This window comes from Neophocaena asiaeorientalis, unplaced genomic scaffold (assembly GCF_003031525.2).
Source record: "Neophocaena asiaeorientalis asiaeorientalis breed wild unplaced genomic scaffold, Neophocaena_asiaeorientalis_V1.1 scaffold44, whole genome shotgun sequence".
Classification (NCBI taxonomy): Eukaryota; Metazoa; Chordata; class Mammalia; order Artiodactyla; family Phocoenidae; genus Neophocaena; species Neophocaena asiaeorientalis.
In genome coordinates, this window is record NW_020173678.1 from 2,113,389 (window position 1) to 2,127,736 (window position 14,348).

The following is a 14,348-nucleotide window of genomic DNA, read 5'->3' on the forward strand; positions in this document are numbered from 1 at the left end:
CAGGCCCATTTTGGTCTTGGTGTGGCCACGTGACGTGGTTCGTTCCTTTCCCTTGGGCCCAGCTTCCAGAGCTAAGATTTTATTTTAAACTTGGTCAGAAGAGTTTGGTTTTAATTATCTGTCTTCCTGAACTCCCGATAACTTCACGTTAAAAGCTTTCGTGGGGGGTTTCCTAGCCAGTCTCTGGTGTTCGGAGAAGTCTCCACATTTCACAAATCAAAGCCAGCCCTGTTCCGTCCCTTCCCAGGGTTTCCATCTGAATTCATGGTGCTCTTCGCTCTGTTCTTTTATTAGAAACAGGCCCCAACCAATGAGATTGTTATGGGAGAATTCAGGAGGTATGAAAGGAAGGAGCCTGCTTCTTGATTTTGGAGCATATTTTAAATTATGGTGCGTCTGGCTCGTCTTTCGTTTTACTTTCTGTTTTCTGTGTTCGCTTTGGTTTCTAAAGTCTCTGCCGCTGTAGGCCCCATTCACAATGTCTGTGGCCCCCAGTTGGGCCATAAAAGCTGTGAAAGTAATTCCTTCTCTGAGCCGTTTGCCTCTAGCTCAGACACACCAGAGAGCCCGGCCTCAGTGGCCACAGAGCAGCAGTCTTCAAGCAGAAGGTCCTCCTGAGACGTCCTGACTAGAGCACGTGCCACGGGACGTTGGTCTTAACCTGTAGGCTGCGTAGAAGGCTCGGGCCTCTCCTAAAATAAACGACGTCACCATGGGCAGATGCGCCCTTCAGACCCGGCTCGAGAGTGGAGTGAGAGCCGCTGCCCCACGTCCACGGGGGGAGCTTGCAGGGAGAGATGGGCCTTTCCCAGAACAGGCGAGGGGAACCCCCGCTCCTGGCCTCCGAAGGGCGCAGATTGGCTGGGGCCCCAGGCCCTGTGTTCTGGGGCTTCTCCTCAGTCGCTGCCCATGGGGCCGACTCTCAGGCTCCGCTCTGGAGGGTCTTCAATGTCCTTCCCCAGCCTCTGACGCTGTCCTTTACTGCCCACCCGCCCCGGCGAGACCACGTAGGTAAGCGCGCACTGCCCCGCCCCCTGCTCTCCAGACCCACTCCGTGCTTTCTCTGCAGGGACGGAGTCAGCTCTTTAGACTGAGACACAGTGTCCGGATGACGGTGAACTGTGCTCAGTTTGAGTGACAGGAGGAGGAAGAGGGAAAATGGAAGTTAAGTCTCCACCAGTTCAGCCACTCTGCTCCTTTTACCCAAGAAACCCAAACTTCCTCTCCCTAAATCTAACCACTGTTTGTCCGTCAAACACCAGATTATCTAGGATATCAAGAAACCAAGCAAACCAGTAGTTTCTGGAAGTATGATCTAAATACCAAAGCCATTTTATCAGAAGCTGGGGATTGAGTCCCAGGTCCCATACACTTTTAACCCACTTGCCCTCTGGCCTCTAAGAACTGTCTTCTCAGGCTAATTTCTGTTACCATGAGAACACCATCTCCTCCAGAAATCCCAGGTGTCTTCCTTCTTTGAAATGATATTATTTGCTTTATGGCAAACAATGCTACCTCTACAACCTACAGTGCTACAACCGTGCTACCTCTGTGGCCCCAAATCTTGTTTTCTGAGACTCTCACTCTTCTCTAAAGAGTTAGGTCACCTTCTCGGGACGTGGCTAAGGCGAGTCCTTGAAGGCAGTGATAAAAAGCCCGTTCCAGAGGGCTCCAGGATTTGGGCGGGGGGGCGCGCGGAGGGGGAATGCTAGAAGGATGGAGGGCGGCCTTGGAGGGAGCCCTGTTTCCCCTGACACCTGGATCAGGTGACAGACTACTCGTCACAACCCCTGATGAAAGTTCATCCCAAAGAACTTGATAACACGCATCTTACATGCCTGAAGAGTACAACAAACGACAGACTGTGCTGTTTGCTTTCAGTTACCCCTGGCAGGTAGAGATAGGAGTGCCGCTCTTGGGCAGCTCCCGTAGGACGCACCGCCCTCCAGGCTGGCCTCTGGGGAGGGCTTGCCCGGGGCTTTTTCTGATTGCTGCGTGGCAGTGCTAACCTATTTTCTGTGTCTTTAAGTTTTTGCCTGTTTGTATCTTGCATCAGCCTCCTCAGTGGAGGCCACTCAGTGTCACTGCATGCGATGGTGCCCTGTGTCTGAGAACTTCCGCTGGTGCGATGACGGCATCAGCAGCCCCACAGTACTTCCAGGCCATCCCGAGTGGGAAAGGTTAGTTACCCGGTGGTAACCCGGTGCTCTGATAGGAGTCGGTCAGTGGAGGTGAGTAGTATGCTTTGATACTACAGAATGGCTCAGACTGAAGCCTGGGAGAAGCCAGACTTCCCTGCCTTAACAAAAGGAAGAACTTTCTTCACTGAGACAGGCAGCTGCCAGCGTCGGCACAGCAGACTGAAAGCTGGAGATGCGGTAAAGTCTCCCCCCACAGATCGCGTTCTTGCAGAGCGGATGCTGCCGCACCGTCAAGTGAGACCCCACAGCCTGGGCACCACCGAGTCGGTGAACAGACGCGTCTGTCGGTCACGTCGTCAGGCCCCCGTCTGCGCGCTGGGCACAGGCGTGCTTGGGTTTCTGTGGGAGAAGACGACCAAGGCGTGGGGCGAGCTGGCGAGGTCGTAAAGGGGTCGTTCTCTCCGTGCCTGGGGGAGGGCGTGGCAGGCTCACAGAGGCTCTCCCCTGGGGGCGATGGAGCGTGAGAAAGGCCGTTCTGCCCAGAAGCCTCGAGAGAGTGGACGGTCCGCGCCTGTGAGCTCAGTCCCCACCCCTGCCCCACCCCGGTCTCCCAGGTCCTGAGTTAACTTGCTGCTCTAACCAGCAGCAGCCAGTGTGGTGCGTTTACAGCTGCGAAGTGAGGTGGAGCTGGCAGGGCGTTGAGGCGTCGCGGGTCTAGATGTCAGAACAGAGACTGGTTCCCAGGCACAGCCGATGCTGAGGCCGGCAGGCCCCTTCCCGAAGGCTGAGCTGTTGGCTGGGTGTTCGGTGAGCAGTGCAGGCCCTGAGGGCGTCACTGGGAGTGAGCCGGTGGCCAAGCCGCAGCGAGGGGTGTGCGGGGAGACCTTGGATGTGTGTGTGTGCGCGTTTCCCGAGCATCATCTTCTCGTCCATTTCTGCCGGGAAGGGGCCCCCGGACTCCGCACTGTTCTCTGTTGCCCCTCCTCCCCATCTGCCCTGCGCTGCTCAGACGGGCCCATCGGCGCTGCTCTCACACAGCTTCTCTGCTGCCCCTCCTTGGGGCCTCCCCTACGGGCCCTGCTCTCCGCGGTCCTTCAGTTCAGTAGGGCCCCTGGCGTTGCCTGGGATGGAGTTCGGCCTCAGTTACTCACGGGTCTGGGGCGTGTCCCATTGGGCAGTCCCCCTGGGCTGTGAATGCCCCCTGCGCCCCCCCGGGCACCACCAAGGCCAGCTCTCAGCACAGAGCTGGCAGGTGGGCATGGCCACCGGGGGAAACCTCGGCACCACTGAGCACCCTGGAAGCGTTTTTATACGTTAAGTAATTCTTGAGACATGGCTAAAATTTAGTTTCTTTTTTGACAAAAGTCTTCAAGTCAGAGAAAAACAACCCTTAGTTAATGTTGGTAAAAGCAGTGATTGATGGGATATTATAAATGTGAGACAGGAGAATTCCTGAATCCCAGACTCACACGTTTTAGGGTGCCCGATTCCAGTGTAGGAGAACGTCACAGACACAGCGCACGGTCTCTCACCGATTCCTCCGCCTCAGATGGGACACGTCTTCACATTAAAAAGCCCATGGTTAGTGGTGCTTAACCTGGGCTGCATGATGGGTAACCTGGGCTGCATGATGGGTCACCTGGGGGACTTTTTACAATTCATGGAAGAAGGCCCAGCTCTAGGCCTGTGGAGAGACTGAGGTTAGGCTGAGGACGTTTTGGAAAAGCCCACTAGAGGATTGATGAATGGAAGCCCCGGGTTTAAGACAGAAGTCCACGGGGAAAAGCCACCTTGCAGCGAGGTCGCCTGGTCGGTCCCTCCAGCCAGCAGTGCTGGTGCTCTGCCCCCCTGGGCGGCTTCAGGGTGTGGTATGTGGGACCCTCATGCGGTGTGACCTTCAACAGAGCAGTGTCCCCACGCGACGGCCAGAGGAGCAGGGGTTCGCTGCTCCTGTTAGGTAATCGGGCCCGGTTTCTCTTCTTCCTTCTTTTGTCTGCCCTTGAGGATTTTGTTATTCTTTAACACCTCAAAGGAGGAAAAAACAATACATTTAAATCAATTGAGGTTTTTCTTGGCCTCAGTTCTTTTTATAAAAAAGTGGAGATAGAGGGTAAAGGTCATCTGTGATTAAAAATAAATGTAAAACAGGCATAATCATTGTTGTTTGCAGCGACCATAGGTAACCGAGCTCAGAGGTCAAATCTGTAAACTCCTTTCTTCTGAGATCTCAGTACTTCGTTACTCTTTTCGTTTTTTTACCACCATCCTAGGGACGGGTGTGGGCCTTTCCCCCGCTCTCCTCTCCCTTCACTAGGGACCTGGGAGGAAGTGGGGACCGTCCTGGACCTTCACAGCCATGGATACCGTGTTCACACGGGCAGGGCCGAGGGTGTGAGTGGAGGGAGGTGGGTAGAATGGACGCTGAGATCCAGAGAGGCAGCCTGTCACGCAGGCCCAGGCAGTCCCGGGACACAGGACAGCTTGGTAGGTGGCAGGGCGGGTAATCATTTCACACGTTGCTGGACTCCAGTTTAATGAGACGTGCTCCCAAAGCCTCAGGTCTCGCAAGCTGTGGGCACTTAGCCGAGGAGCCTTTTCTCACACTGTGAGGCTGCACCCCTGTCTTCAGCCGTGAAGCTGAGACGTCTGATTTGAAGAGTACATTTGTAAACGGAAATAACAAATGTCAGTCCCTTGCTAATGCTGATTTTTTTGTTTGTCTCTTGTTTCTCCAGCATGAACGACTTTCTAGGTAAGACCTTGCCTGCCTCACACTCGTGAGTAGACGCATGTGTGGTTGCACGTGGTTTTGCCTAGTGTAACGGCCTCTCTCCATCCTCCCGTCTCGTTTCCACAGCCCCACAGTCACAAGCGGCTCCCTTCGGCCCCCGCACGGGCCCCTCTGTCCAGTCACGCTGCATCCCACCTCCATGTTGGTGTCCCGAGCACCGTGCCCGCTCCCCCCAGCCAGGGCTAGGGAGACATTAGTGTCCTCACCTTCGTGTAGCGTACAGATGACTGGATAGGCCGTCTCAGGGGCGGGATAGAAGTACAGAAGGGCACTCAGGGCAGAGGAGAGGCCAGCCTGACTGGCTGGTTCAGGGAACCTGACACTGTTCCCTGTACCCACATGGGGCCCAGGAATAGTTTATCCAGTGAACCAAAGACCTGTTTTGCAATTGCTGAGAAGTTAAGCATATCAGAGTTTGGGGAGTGATCCTCTGTAATTTTTCACCTAGTACCTAAGGGTACAAAACTGATCTTCCTGAAGAAAAAATAAAATAATAGAGACTGGGACTCCCGTGGTGGCGCAGTGGTTAAGAATCTGCCTGCCAATGCAGGGGACACGGGTTCGAGCCCTGGTCTGGGAAGATCCCACATGCTGCGGAGCAGCTAAGCCCCTGCGCCACAACTACTGAGCCTGCGCTCTAGAGCCCACGCGCCGCAGCTACTGAGCCTGCGCGCCTAGAGCCCGTGCTCCGCAACAAGAGAAGCCACAGCAATGAGAAGCCTATGCGCCGCAGCGAAGAGTAGCCTCTGCTCGCTGCAACTAGAGGAAAGCTCGCGTTATTTTATTATTATAAAATAATAGAGAATGTGGAGCCAGAGTTTGAATCTCCCATTTTCTACTGTTCCTCTGATGACGAAATTAAGAGGAGATTGGGAAGATGTAGTTACAGGATACCATAGGGCAAATGAGTTTCATGATTTGTTTAATAATTGAGCTGATTCTGCCTTATTAATATATTTTAAAATTTACAAACTTGCGTGTATTCTTCCTTTGCTTGCCCTCTCACCAATCACCAGCTTAGGATAAATATAATTTCCAACTAATCCAGCAGAAAATTCGCTTTGCAAAATCGGTGGAGAGTGGCGTTTTGCTACAGTTAATTTCTTGTGAACTCTGTTACATTCTAATGGCCATTTGTGAAAATAAATTTCCCCGCAGACTTCAAAATATGCTATAAAACTGTAGCCGTTTAAACAGTGAGATTCTAGAACACAGTCGACAGCCCCCAAAAGTCATGTATGACTTTCCAACTCAGTGGGGAAAGAATCATTCTAATTACATAAAATTTAAAATCTCTGCTATTAAAAGAGACCAAAAGGAAGGTGGGGAAAGACATTTTTTGCAACCTATGTTGGATAGTTTTAAAAGCCCCAGGATATGTAGGGTGCTCCTGCAGTACAATGAGGCAGAGATTAGCAAAGGCTACGAAAAGGCCCTTCACAAACTAAGATAAATAATCAAAGATACGGAACCTCCATAATGATGTTATAGCATTAAAATTAACAACAATAAGATATTTCTCGTATTGGATTGAAAAGTTTTAAACCTCTCTAGAGGGCAGTATGGTAACATATATATCTGCATTTAAAATATTATTTATCTCTTGACCAAGCAGTTCCACTGCTAAGGTTTTATCCTCAGAAAATAACAAATACACTAAGATTTACAGACAAGTCTTATTGTAGCATTATTTACAGTAGCTAAAAAATTTAAAACTACATGTGTCTGTCAATAGAGGATTAAACTGTCATACAGCCATACAGTGGAAGGCTACACAGTCATTTTTTTTTAATGAGGCAAATGTGTTTTTACTTACATGGTGAGATGCCTGCAGTCGTGAGTGCGTAGGTGTAGGGGAGAGACCACAGAAGGTATTCTCTGGTTTTATTTACAGAAATATTTATTCTGACATCCCTGTTTAACATCCTGCAAGGATATGAACTGAACTGTTGGTAGAGATTGTTCCTTGGGCAGGACCGTGGGGTGACTTTCACTTTCTATTTTAGACACTTTAGTTCCAGTGCTCAAACTGTTCAACATGCATGTATTGCTTTTGCAATCAGGAAAGTCAATGAAGAGATTTCTATTTACAAAAGATTTTTTAACTATAAGAAGGAAAAGAATACAGTAGAAAATGTTGTAGGACTGAGCACCTCTGTGAGGAAAAGGCAGCCCTTGGTGTCATCAGCAGCTTTGCCCCCACCCCTGCTCGGCCTCTTCTGGTACCTAGTCCACCCCCCACCCCCCCCCCCGCGTGGCCCCTGCAGGACAGGAACGCGGGCGGAAGCTCCACAGCTGGGACTCTTCACACCGCCCCGGTTCAGGGGTAGAGCCCTGGAGGGCTGGTTTGCACGTGGCCCTTCCGTGGGCCACCTTTTAGCTTGGAAAGAGCAAAGTGCCAGCAAAATAGGAACCAGTGTAAAGGATCAGGGTGCGAGTCATCCGTCCACTTAAGCAGGAGGTCAGCTGAGAGGCCCTTCCGCTCATGGACCAGTCAGTACTGGGACGAAGCCACCGTCAGCCCCAAAAGTGCAGTTGCTACGAGACATGAAGTCCTGTCACAGGTGTGGCGTCCAGAGGAGAGGGTGCAACGCGAGCTGTCCCGGCACCGGGTGGCCCCCCCGACACCTCTGGGGGTCCAGCCGGCCTGCTGAGCCCAGGTTGCCACCCTCACCCACCCCCGCTTGCAGCTCCAGGCCCATGTGTTTCCGGCTCATTGGCACTTCATTGGAATCATTTTCTAAGAGCCACTGAGATCCCAGAAACTTCTGCGTTTAAAAGCATGCTCTTTAGGGAAGCTGTTTGGCCCTAAGCTAATTGGAGAAGCTCTGCGCTTGCCCTCGGCACAGAGCCACGCCCCCGACCTCCCGAGTCAGCTCCGTCCTGGGTGGGTGCTGGCCTCCTCCCCCGAGCAGTGCCCTCGGCAGGCGGGGAGGCCCGGGCCTGTTCTGGCCAGAGCGCTCAATCGCATCTTAGGAAAGGCGCCCACTGCCCTTAAGCATCACCTCCCTCCACCTTTTCGTTCTCGGAAGCCACTTGTACCTTTACTGTGTCTCCCACAGGTTGGAATTGGGAGGCAGTGACGCCAGCAGCGAGCGGGCCTCGGCCAGAGCCCGCCGGGAGGCCCGCGAGGCCCGCCTGGCCACCTTGAGCAGCCGCGCGGGGGAAGACAGCAGCAGGGACTACAGAAAGGTGGGGGCTCCCGGGTCCCCGCACAGGGGTCCCCTCCACTCGACCCTCCTGCCTCTTCCTTGCTGAGAGGCGGGAGGGAAGGTGCTCCAGCGACAGATGCTAACGGCTAGCACGTTTACCCCCCTCTCAAGCAGCTGAATGAAGACCCCTTCACGTATTGCTCTCAGTGCAGTAAAAGTGGACCTGGATCAGATATTTAGAGGTGTAGGAAAAAGTAAGGGTTAAGAATTGTGGAAAGGGAAATAAGAGTAATGCTGGTTGCCTGGGCCCGGAGAATCACTTGATGGACTCTGGTATTTTTAACAAACACGTGCTTTTAATGAGGTCCTGTGAACGTCAACCAGATACTTCTCGGCAACGGTAAATAGTAACAGTCTGGTTTGGGGGGTTTCCATCCTTTTATGGTGCGTTGCCTTTGGTTCTTGAGGGAGAGAACCCAGCTCCAGGGGCGGCTCAAAAACCTGCCCTTTCAAGTGCTTGAGATGCCAGGAAAAAACTTTTTTGTTAAGAAAATGTTTTGTTGAACAGAACTTGGCTAAGATGGATACACAGGAGGGCGGCTCCAAAAGGAAGCCTCTTTTGTGTGGGAGCCACGTCTTTAAGCCGTGCGAATGCCCTCCCTGCTGGAGGTGGTGGACGGCCTTCCCTGCCCCACCCCACCTCCTGGGCAGTAGCACTGTTGACAGTGGAGCATCATTTGTGTTCAGCACCTAGGACCGCAGGGTCCCAGCAGCAGGAGAGCCAGAGCCCTTGGCTGAATATCCTCTGTCCCTGGGCCCTTCTGTCTTCCTGCTCCGCCCACAGGGTGGGGACCTGACTCCCTCTTCTCCCTCCCCCAGCTCTACGAGAGCGCCCTGACCGAAAACCAGAAACTGAAGACAAAACTTCAGGAGGCCCAGCTCGAGCTGGCAGACGTGAAATCCAAGCTTGAGAAGATGGCCCAGGTGAGGAGGGGGAGGGGGAGGGGGCGAGGTAGTCAGGTCAGCCCTCCCCCTCCCAGAGATTTGGTTTGGGGTTCACACCGCGTTGAACTTAAAATCGGAAACTGATGGTCCAGTGGACCATTCCTGGCCCCCGAGTGCTAGTAATTACTCTTACGGGTCATCTGCTCATTTCTTAGCGGAGAGCGTGGGCCAGCGTCAGGGCTTGGTCGTGGGCAGTGTGTGCCTCCTGCCTTGTCAGTCGTGGTTTGGTCACAGCAAACCCAGGACGAAGGTGTCATTGGGACGTTGGGTTCTGTCCTGCAGCACCTGTGCCGGAACAAGGACCCAGATAAAGCTCTTCCTCTCGCTGCCAGGCCTGGTTTAATTAGTGACACATAGCGGGCGGTGCACTCATCACCAGGGAGACAGACCCTCACTGAAGGCTGGCGCGAGCCCTGTCTTGGGTTATCGCTGGGTCAACAGGAAGCCGCCTGGAGGCCTGGGGATGAGAATTTGGACTGTTACCGGGAAGCTCAGATGAAGACCAGAGCTGGCTGTCGGTTCCGCCCCAGGGTGGGATCCAAAAGCAGAGACGAAAACGCTGGGATGGACGGCAGTGAGCATATGGGGCTCGGGCCAGTGCCTTCCCGACACCCCCAGGCAGGCAGGGGTGCTGGCGCCCGAGGGGCTGCGCTTTCCTGAAGGGCCCGGGCAGCACAGAGTGGGCCCGTCCTGGGAGCTGCCCGTCCGTCATCGCCATCATGGAAGGGCCCCGCCTGGTTGTGGCGGCCGGGGCCAACTTGGTCCTGAACCGGCACGGGCTGGTCCTGCCAGGAGCCACGGCCCGCCCGCCCCCGCTCCCTCCTCTGCAGAAGCCCCAACGGTGCATCCTTTGAGCTTTGGGGTCTCGGCTTTGGAGTCGCGAGCCGGGGACACAGATTGCACAGAGGGCATTGAAAATAACCTCAGCCTTTTAGTCACTGGGGAAGAGCATTGACTTCCTAGCCACCTGCTTTGCTGGGTGTGTTGGAATATACTGAGTTTTGCCAAATACAAGTTACTAGAATTCAGAAGAAACGGTGGTGCTACAAACCAAGCCTCTGCTCTATACCAAAATTGGACCGTTCGGCAGGACAGTGGAGGGGAGGCCTGTCGACCCCACACATCCGTGTGGAAACAGTTACCACGTGCACACACGGCGTGTTCCCATGAAAGGTCCACCCGAACTCGGAGGGGTTAGGGTTAAAACAGGGCAAAACAAAATTAGTTCTTTGTCGAAGAGAACTAGTTAAGTTCTCTTTGTGTAGGTGAACCAAGTAGTGAAATCGGCACAGCTTCTGCGCTGCTCAGGCTTAGGGAAGAGAGGCTTGAGGTGCAGACAAGCCGTGGCTGTGACCTTCAGAGCAGATGGTGAGAGCCCAGGACAGGAGCCAGAAATCCCAGTTTACTGCCAGTTCCAGCTAGTCCTTAATTTTTTGAAAAAGAGACCTCCTCAGTAAGACCAGCTGTACTTATTAAACGTTTACGTGTACTTATTAAATGTTTCCGTGCCTGGCACTAGGCATAAAAGTAGTCACTCTGTCGTCATTAACTATCTATTGATTGTAAGAAATTCTGCCCAAAAGGGACTCAGGGGTCATTCCCCTGCCCTTTTAAGAGTCGTTCCCTGAAGCTGTTCTCTACTTTGTAGCTGTGGCGGCTAAATGTTTTTAGCTCCTCTGCAAAATTTATATTAAAAGTAGAAGATGACCCAGAATAAAATTCTAATCTTATCTGGAAGCCCAGTGTATAAAACAGTAAAAGTTCTGTTCAAAGCAGGGCAGGTCCCATGAATGGACCCCTGAGAGGCTCTGGCAGCCCGTCCTCCCTGAAAATCACAGCCTCGGTCCCCAAAACAGAAGGAGCAGAGCGGGAAGGGGTCACTCAGAAGAGTGCCTGGCGCTCAGGCTTTTACAGGAGGAAAGGCACTTTCATTTCCTCTGGGCCTGAGATTCCAGAAAGAGGTGAGGGAGGGGCGGTGAGGGGGGAGAAGATGGTTGGCCTTGAAGTGTGTGTGTGGGGGGGGGTGGGTGTGGGTGGGTGTGTTTATATGTGTGTATGTATGTGTGTGTATTGTGTGGTCTGTGTGTATGTGGTGTATGTGTATATGTATTGTGAGGGGTGTGTATGGGTGTGGGTGTATATATATGTAGTGTGTGGTGTCTGTGGTGAATGTATATGTGTATAAATATGTGTGGTGTGTATATATGTAGTGTGTCTATGGTGTGTGTGTGTATGTGTTGTGTGTATATGTGGGGTGTGTGTTGTGTGTGGTGTGTATGTGTGTGTATATGTTGTGTGTGTTTGTGTATTGTGTGTGTAGTATCTGTGTTGTGTGTATCGTGTGTGTTGTGTGTATATATATTATGTGTGTGTGGTGTGTATATGTATTGTGTGTGTGGTGTGTGTATATGTATTGTGTGTGTGGTGTGTGTATATGTATTGTGTGTGTGGTGTGTGTATATGTATTGTGTGTGTGGTGTGTGTATATGTATTGTGTGTGTGGTGTGTGTATATGTATTGTGTGTGTGGTGTGTGTATATGTATTGTGTGTGTGGTGTGTGTATATGTATTGTGTGTGTGGTGTGTGTATATGTATTGTGTGTGTGGTGTGTGTATATGTATTGTGTGTGTGGTGTGTGTATATGTATTGTGTGTGTGGTGTGTGTATATGTATTGTGTGTGTGGTGTGTGTATATGTATTGTGTGTGTGGTGTGTGTATATGTATTGTGTGTGTGGTGTGTGTATATGTATTGTGTGTGTGGTGTGTGTATATGTATTGTGTGTGTGGTGTGTGTATATGTATTGTGTGTGTGGTGTGTGTATATGTATTGTGTGTGTGGTGTGTGTATATGTATTGTGTGTGTGGTGTGTGTATGTTTTGTGTGTGTATATGTTTGTGAAGGGTGTGTGTGTGGTGTGTGTATATGTATTGTGTGTGTGTTGTGTATGTATGTTTTTTGTGTGTGTATATGTTGTGTGTGAAGGGTGTGTGTGTGGTGTGTGTATGTGTATTGTATGTGTATGTGTTGTGTGTATATATATTATGTGTGTGTGGTGTGTATGTGTGTGTGTATATGTATTGTGTGTGTGGTGTGTGTATGTTTTGTGTGTGTATATGTTTGTGAAGGGTGTGTGTGTGGTGTGTGTATATGTATTGTGTGTGTATTGTGTATGTATGTTTTTTGTGTGTGTATATGTTGTGTGTGAAGGGTGTGTGTGTGGTGTGTGTATGTGTATTGTATGTGTATGTGTTGTGTGTATATATATTATGTGTGTGTGGTGTGTATGTGTGTGTGTATATGTATTGTGTGTGTGGTGTGTGTATGTTTTGTGTGTGTATATGTTTGTGAAGGGTGTGTGTGTGGTGTGTGTATTGTATTGTGTGTGTGTTGTGTGTGTGTGTGTGGTGTGTATATGTATTGTGTGTATGTGTTGTGTACATATGTTTTGCGTGTATGTATATGTTGTGTGTGAAGGGTGTGTGTGTGGTGTGTGTATTGTATTGTGTGTGTATGTGTTGTGTGTATATATATTATGTGTGTGTGGTGTGTATGTGTGTGTGTATATGTATTGTGTGGTGTGTGTGTGTGTGTGTGTGTGGTAACGCCTCTGCACTTGTGACCGTGTCACACTCCTGGGAGCACTGCTGCTGCCTCCACTCCCGGTGGGGATTCTGTGAACTCGGAAGGGCGGCGACTTCGTCTCTGTGACATCAGGACCCGTGGGTTGGGCCACATGTCGGGGTGTCCGGTGGGGCTGGACTAGACGGGACTAGATGGGCCCTCTGGCCCTGAGACGCTCCAGTAACAATGTGTTCCTTCCGTTTGCACCAGCAGAAACAAGACAAGACCGCCGACCGGTCGTCGGTGCTGGAGATGGAGAAGCGGGTGCGTGTGCGTGGGGGGCGGACACCGTCTGAAGGAGGCGGGCGCCTGCCCATCCCACCCCAGGGGCGCCTCTCCTCTCGCCTGACTCTGGAGAGCAGTTTGGTTGCTGGTGCTTCGGCCTCCTGAGAGCTCGGGGCGGGAGGGTCCTCAGGGGGCCGTCCACGTCGCCCTGGGAAAGCGGAACTGCGCAGGCTCGCCTGCCGCGGCGTGTGGTCCAGGCCTCTGGACCCTCCCCGTCCCTTTGAACAGAGGGGGAGCTTCAGCAGGACCCTCTGCCCCAGGTCGAGGTCTCAGGACTCCAGCCCTAAGAAGGGCAGACATCCTGCTGGCCCTGACCGAGGTGGGGCAGCTCCGGGCCAACTGCTGACCCCCGCTGACCACTCTCAGAGTGTCTTTCTGGGGGTTGACATTCTCGGGTTGGGAAAACTCAGATTTATCGATGGACCCTAGCTTTGACTTGACCCTGGGCGTGTAATGGGTTCCCATCTCCCCCGGTTGTGTTTAATTTGGAAAGCAGCTAAGTTTTATTCCCATGGCTTTGGGGTCCGGATAAGTCGGGGGTGGGGTGGGGGGCAGGGTTTTGACTCCTTTCCAAATCTGTCAGATGTTCAGCAGTTTGGTTGTGTTGAACAGGAGAGGCGAGCCTTGGAGCGGAAGATGTCGGAGATGGAGGAGGAGATGAAGGTATGGAGAGGCGTGCTTGCCGTGTGCCTGCACCCAGGCCTGCGGGCGGGTCAGGGCAGCCCGTGAGGGGTGCGGGCATGGTGAGGACGAGGCGAGCCTGTGCGCGGCCCCTACCCTGGCTCTCAGCTCGCCCGGCGCCCCTGGGGCCCCTCACAGCCCCTCTGGGGACAGATGTGGCCTTTGGTGTAAGGGGGTGTCGTGCATCAGGCTGGAGGCAGACCTGAGCGGAACTCGTAAGGTTTTCTCAGCAGCAGCTTCACCCCGAGGGAGGGACGGGTGAAAGTCCGAAGCCGGGTCCTCAGCTCCCGGCCCCGGGGGAGAGCCTGGGAAGTGGAGCCAGGAAGGCACGCGGGTGGAGCCAGTCCTCCATGGAGGGCAGGCTGGTTCTGCTGTTGGTCTCCTGCCCCGCCCTTGCCCCTGGAATATTCAGCCACATCTCCCTCCCCGGGGACGGTCACCATCGGGCAGCGAGTCCTGGGAGCCGCACTCGCGCTGCCCAGGGCAGGGGGAGAGAGAGTGCATGTGGGAGTGCATGGACCCGGGCCTCGGGGCTGCAGCGCGTGGGGCCGGCCGCGGTGGCTGGGTGCCGCTTGGCTGCTTCCCTCTCTTGGCGGATCTTCACCCGTGAAGCACATGCCTCTGGCTCCTGGAAGTGTGAGCAGAGCCCTCAGGCCAGGAGCCCTTTGG

At 52.9% G+C, this 14,348-nt stretch overlaps 1 protein-coding gene across 6 annotated transcripts in view; it reads left to right on the plus strand.

Annotated features, from left to right (window-relative positions):
• PPP1R12B (protein phosphatase 1 regulatory subunit 12B) overlaps positions 1–14,348 on the plus strand; it is a 148,079-nt gene that overhangs the window by 121,322 nt on the left and 12,409 nt on the right. For 5 of the 6 annotated variants that reach the window (XM_024749641.1, XM_024749643.1, XM_024749644.1 and 2 more), the window contains 5 exons: positions 4,877–4,893; positions 7,995–8,124; positions 8,964–9,068; positions 12,924–12,977; positions 13,611–13,661. In XM_024749641.1, the coding sequence (XP_024605409.1) occupies positions 4,877–4,893; positions 7,995–8,124; positions 8,964–9,068; positions 12,924–12,977; positions 13,611–13,661 (357 nt within the window). The remainder of the gene's footprint in view (positions 1–4,876; positions 4,894–7,994; positions 8,125–8,963; positions 9,069–12,923; positions 12,978–13,610; positions 13,662–14,348) is intronic. The other variant, XM_024749642.1, reaches the window with a different exon arrangement.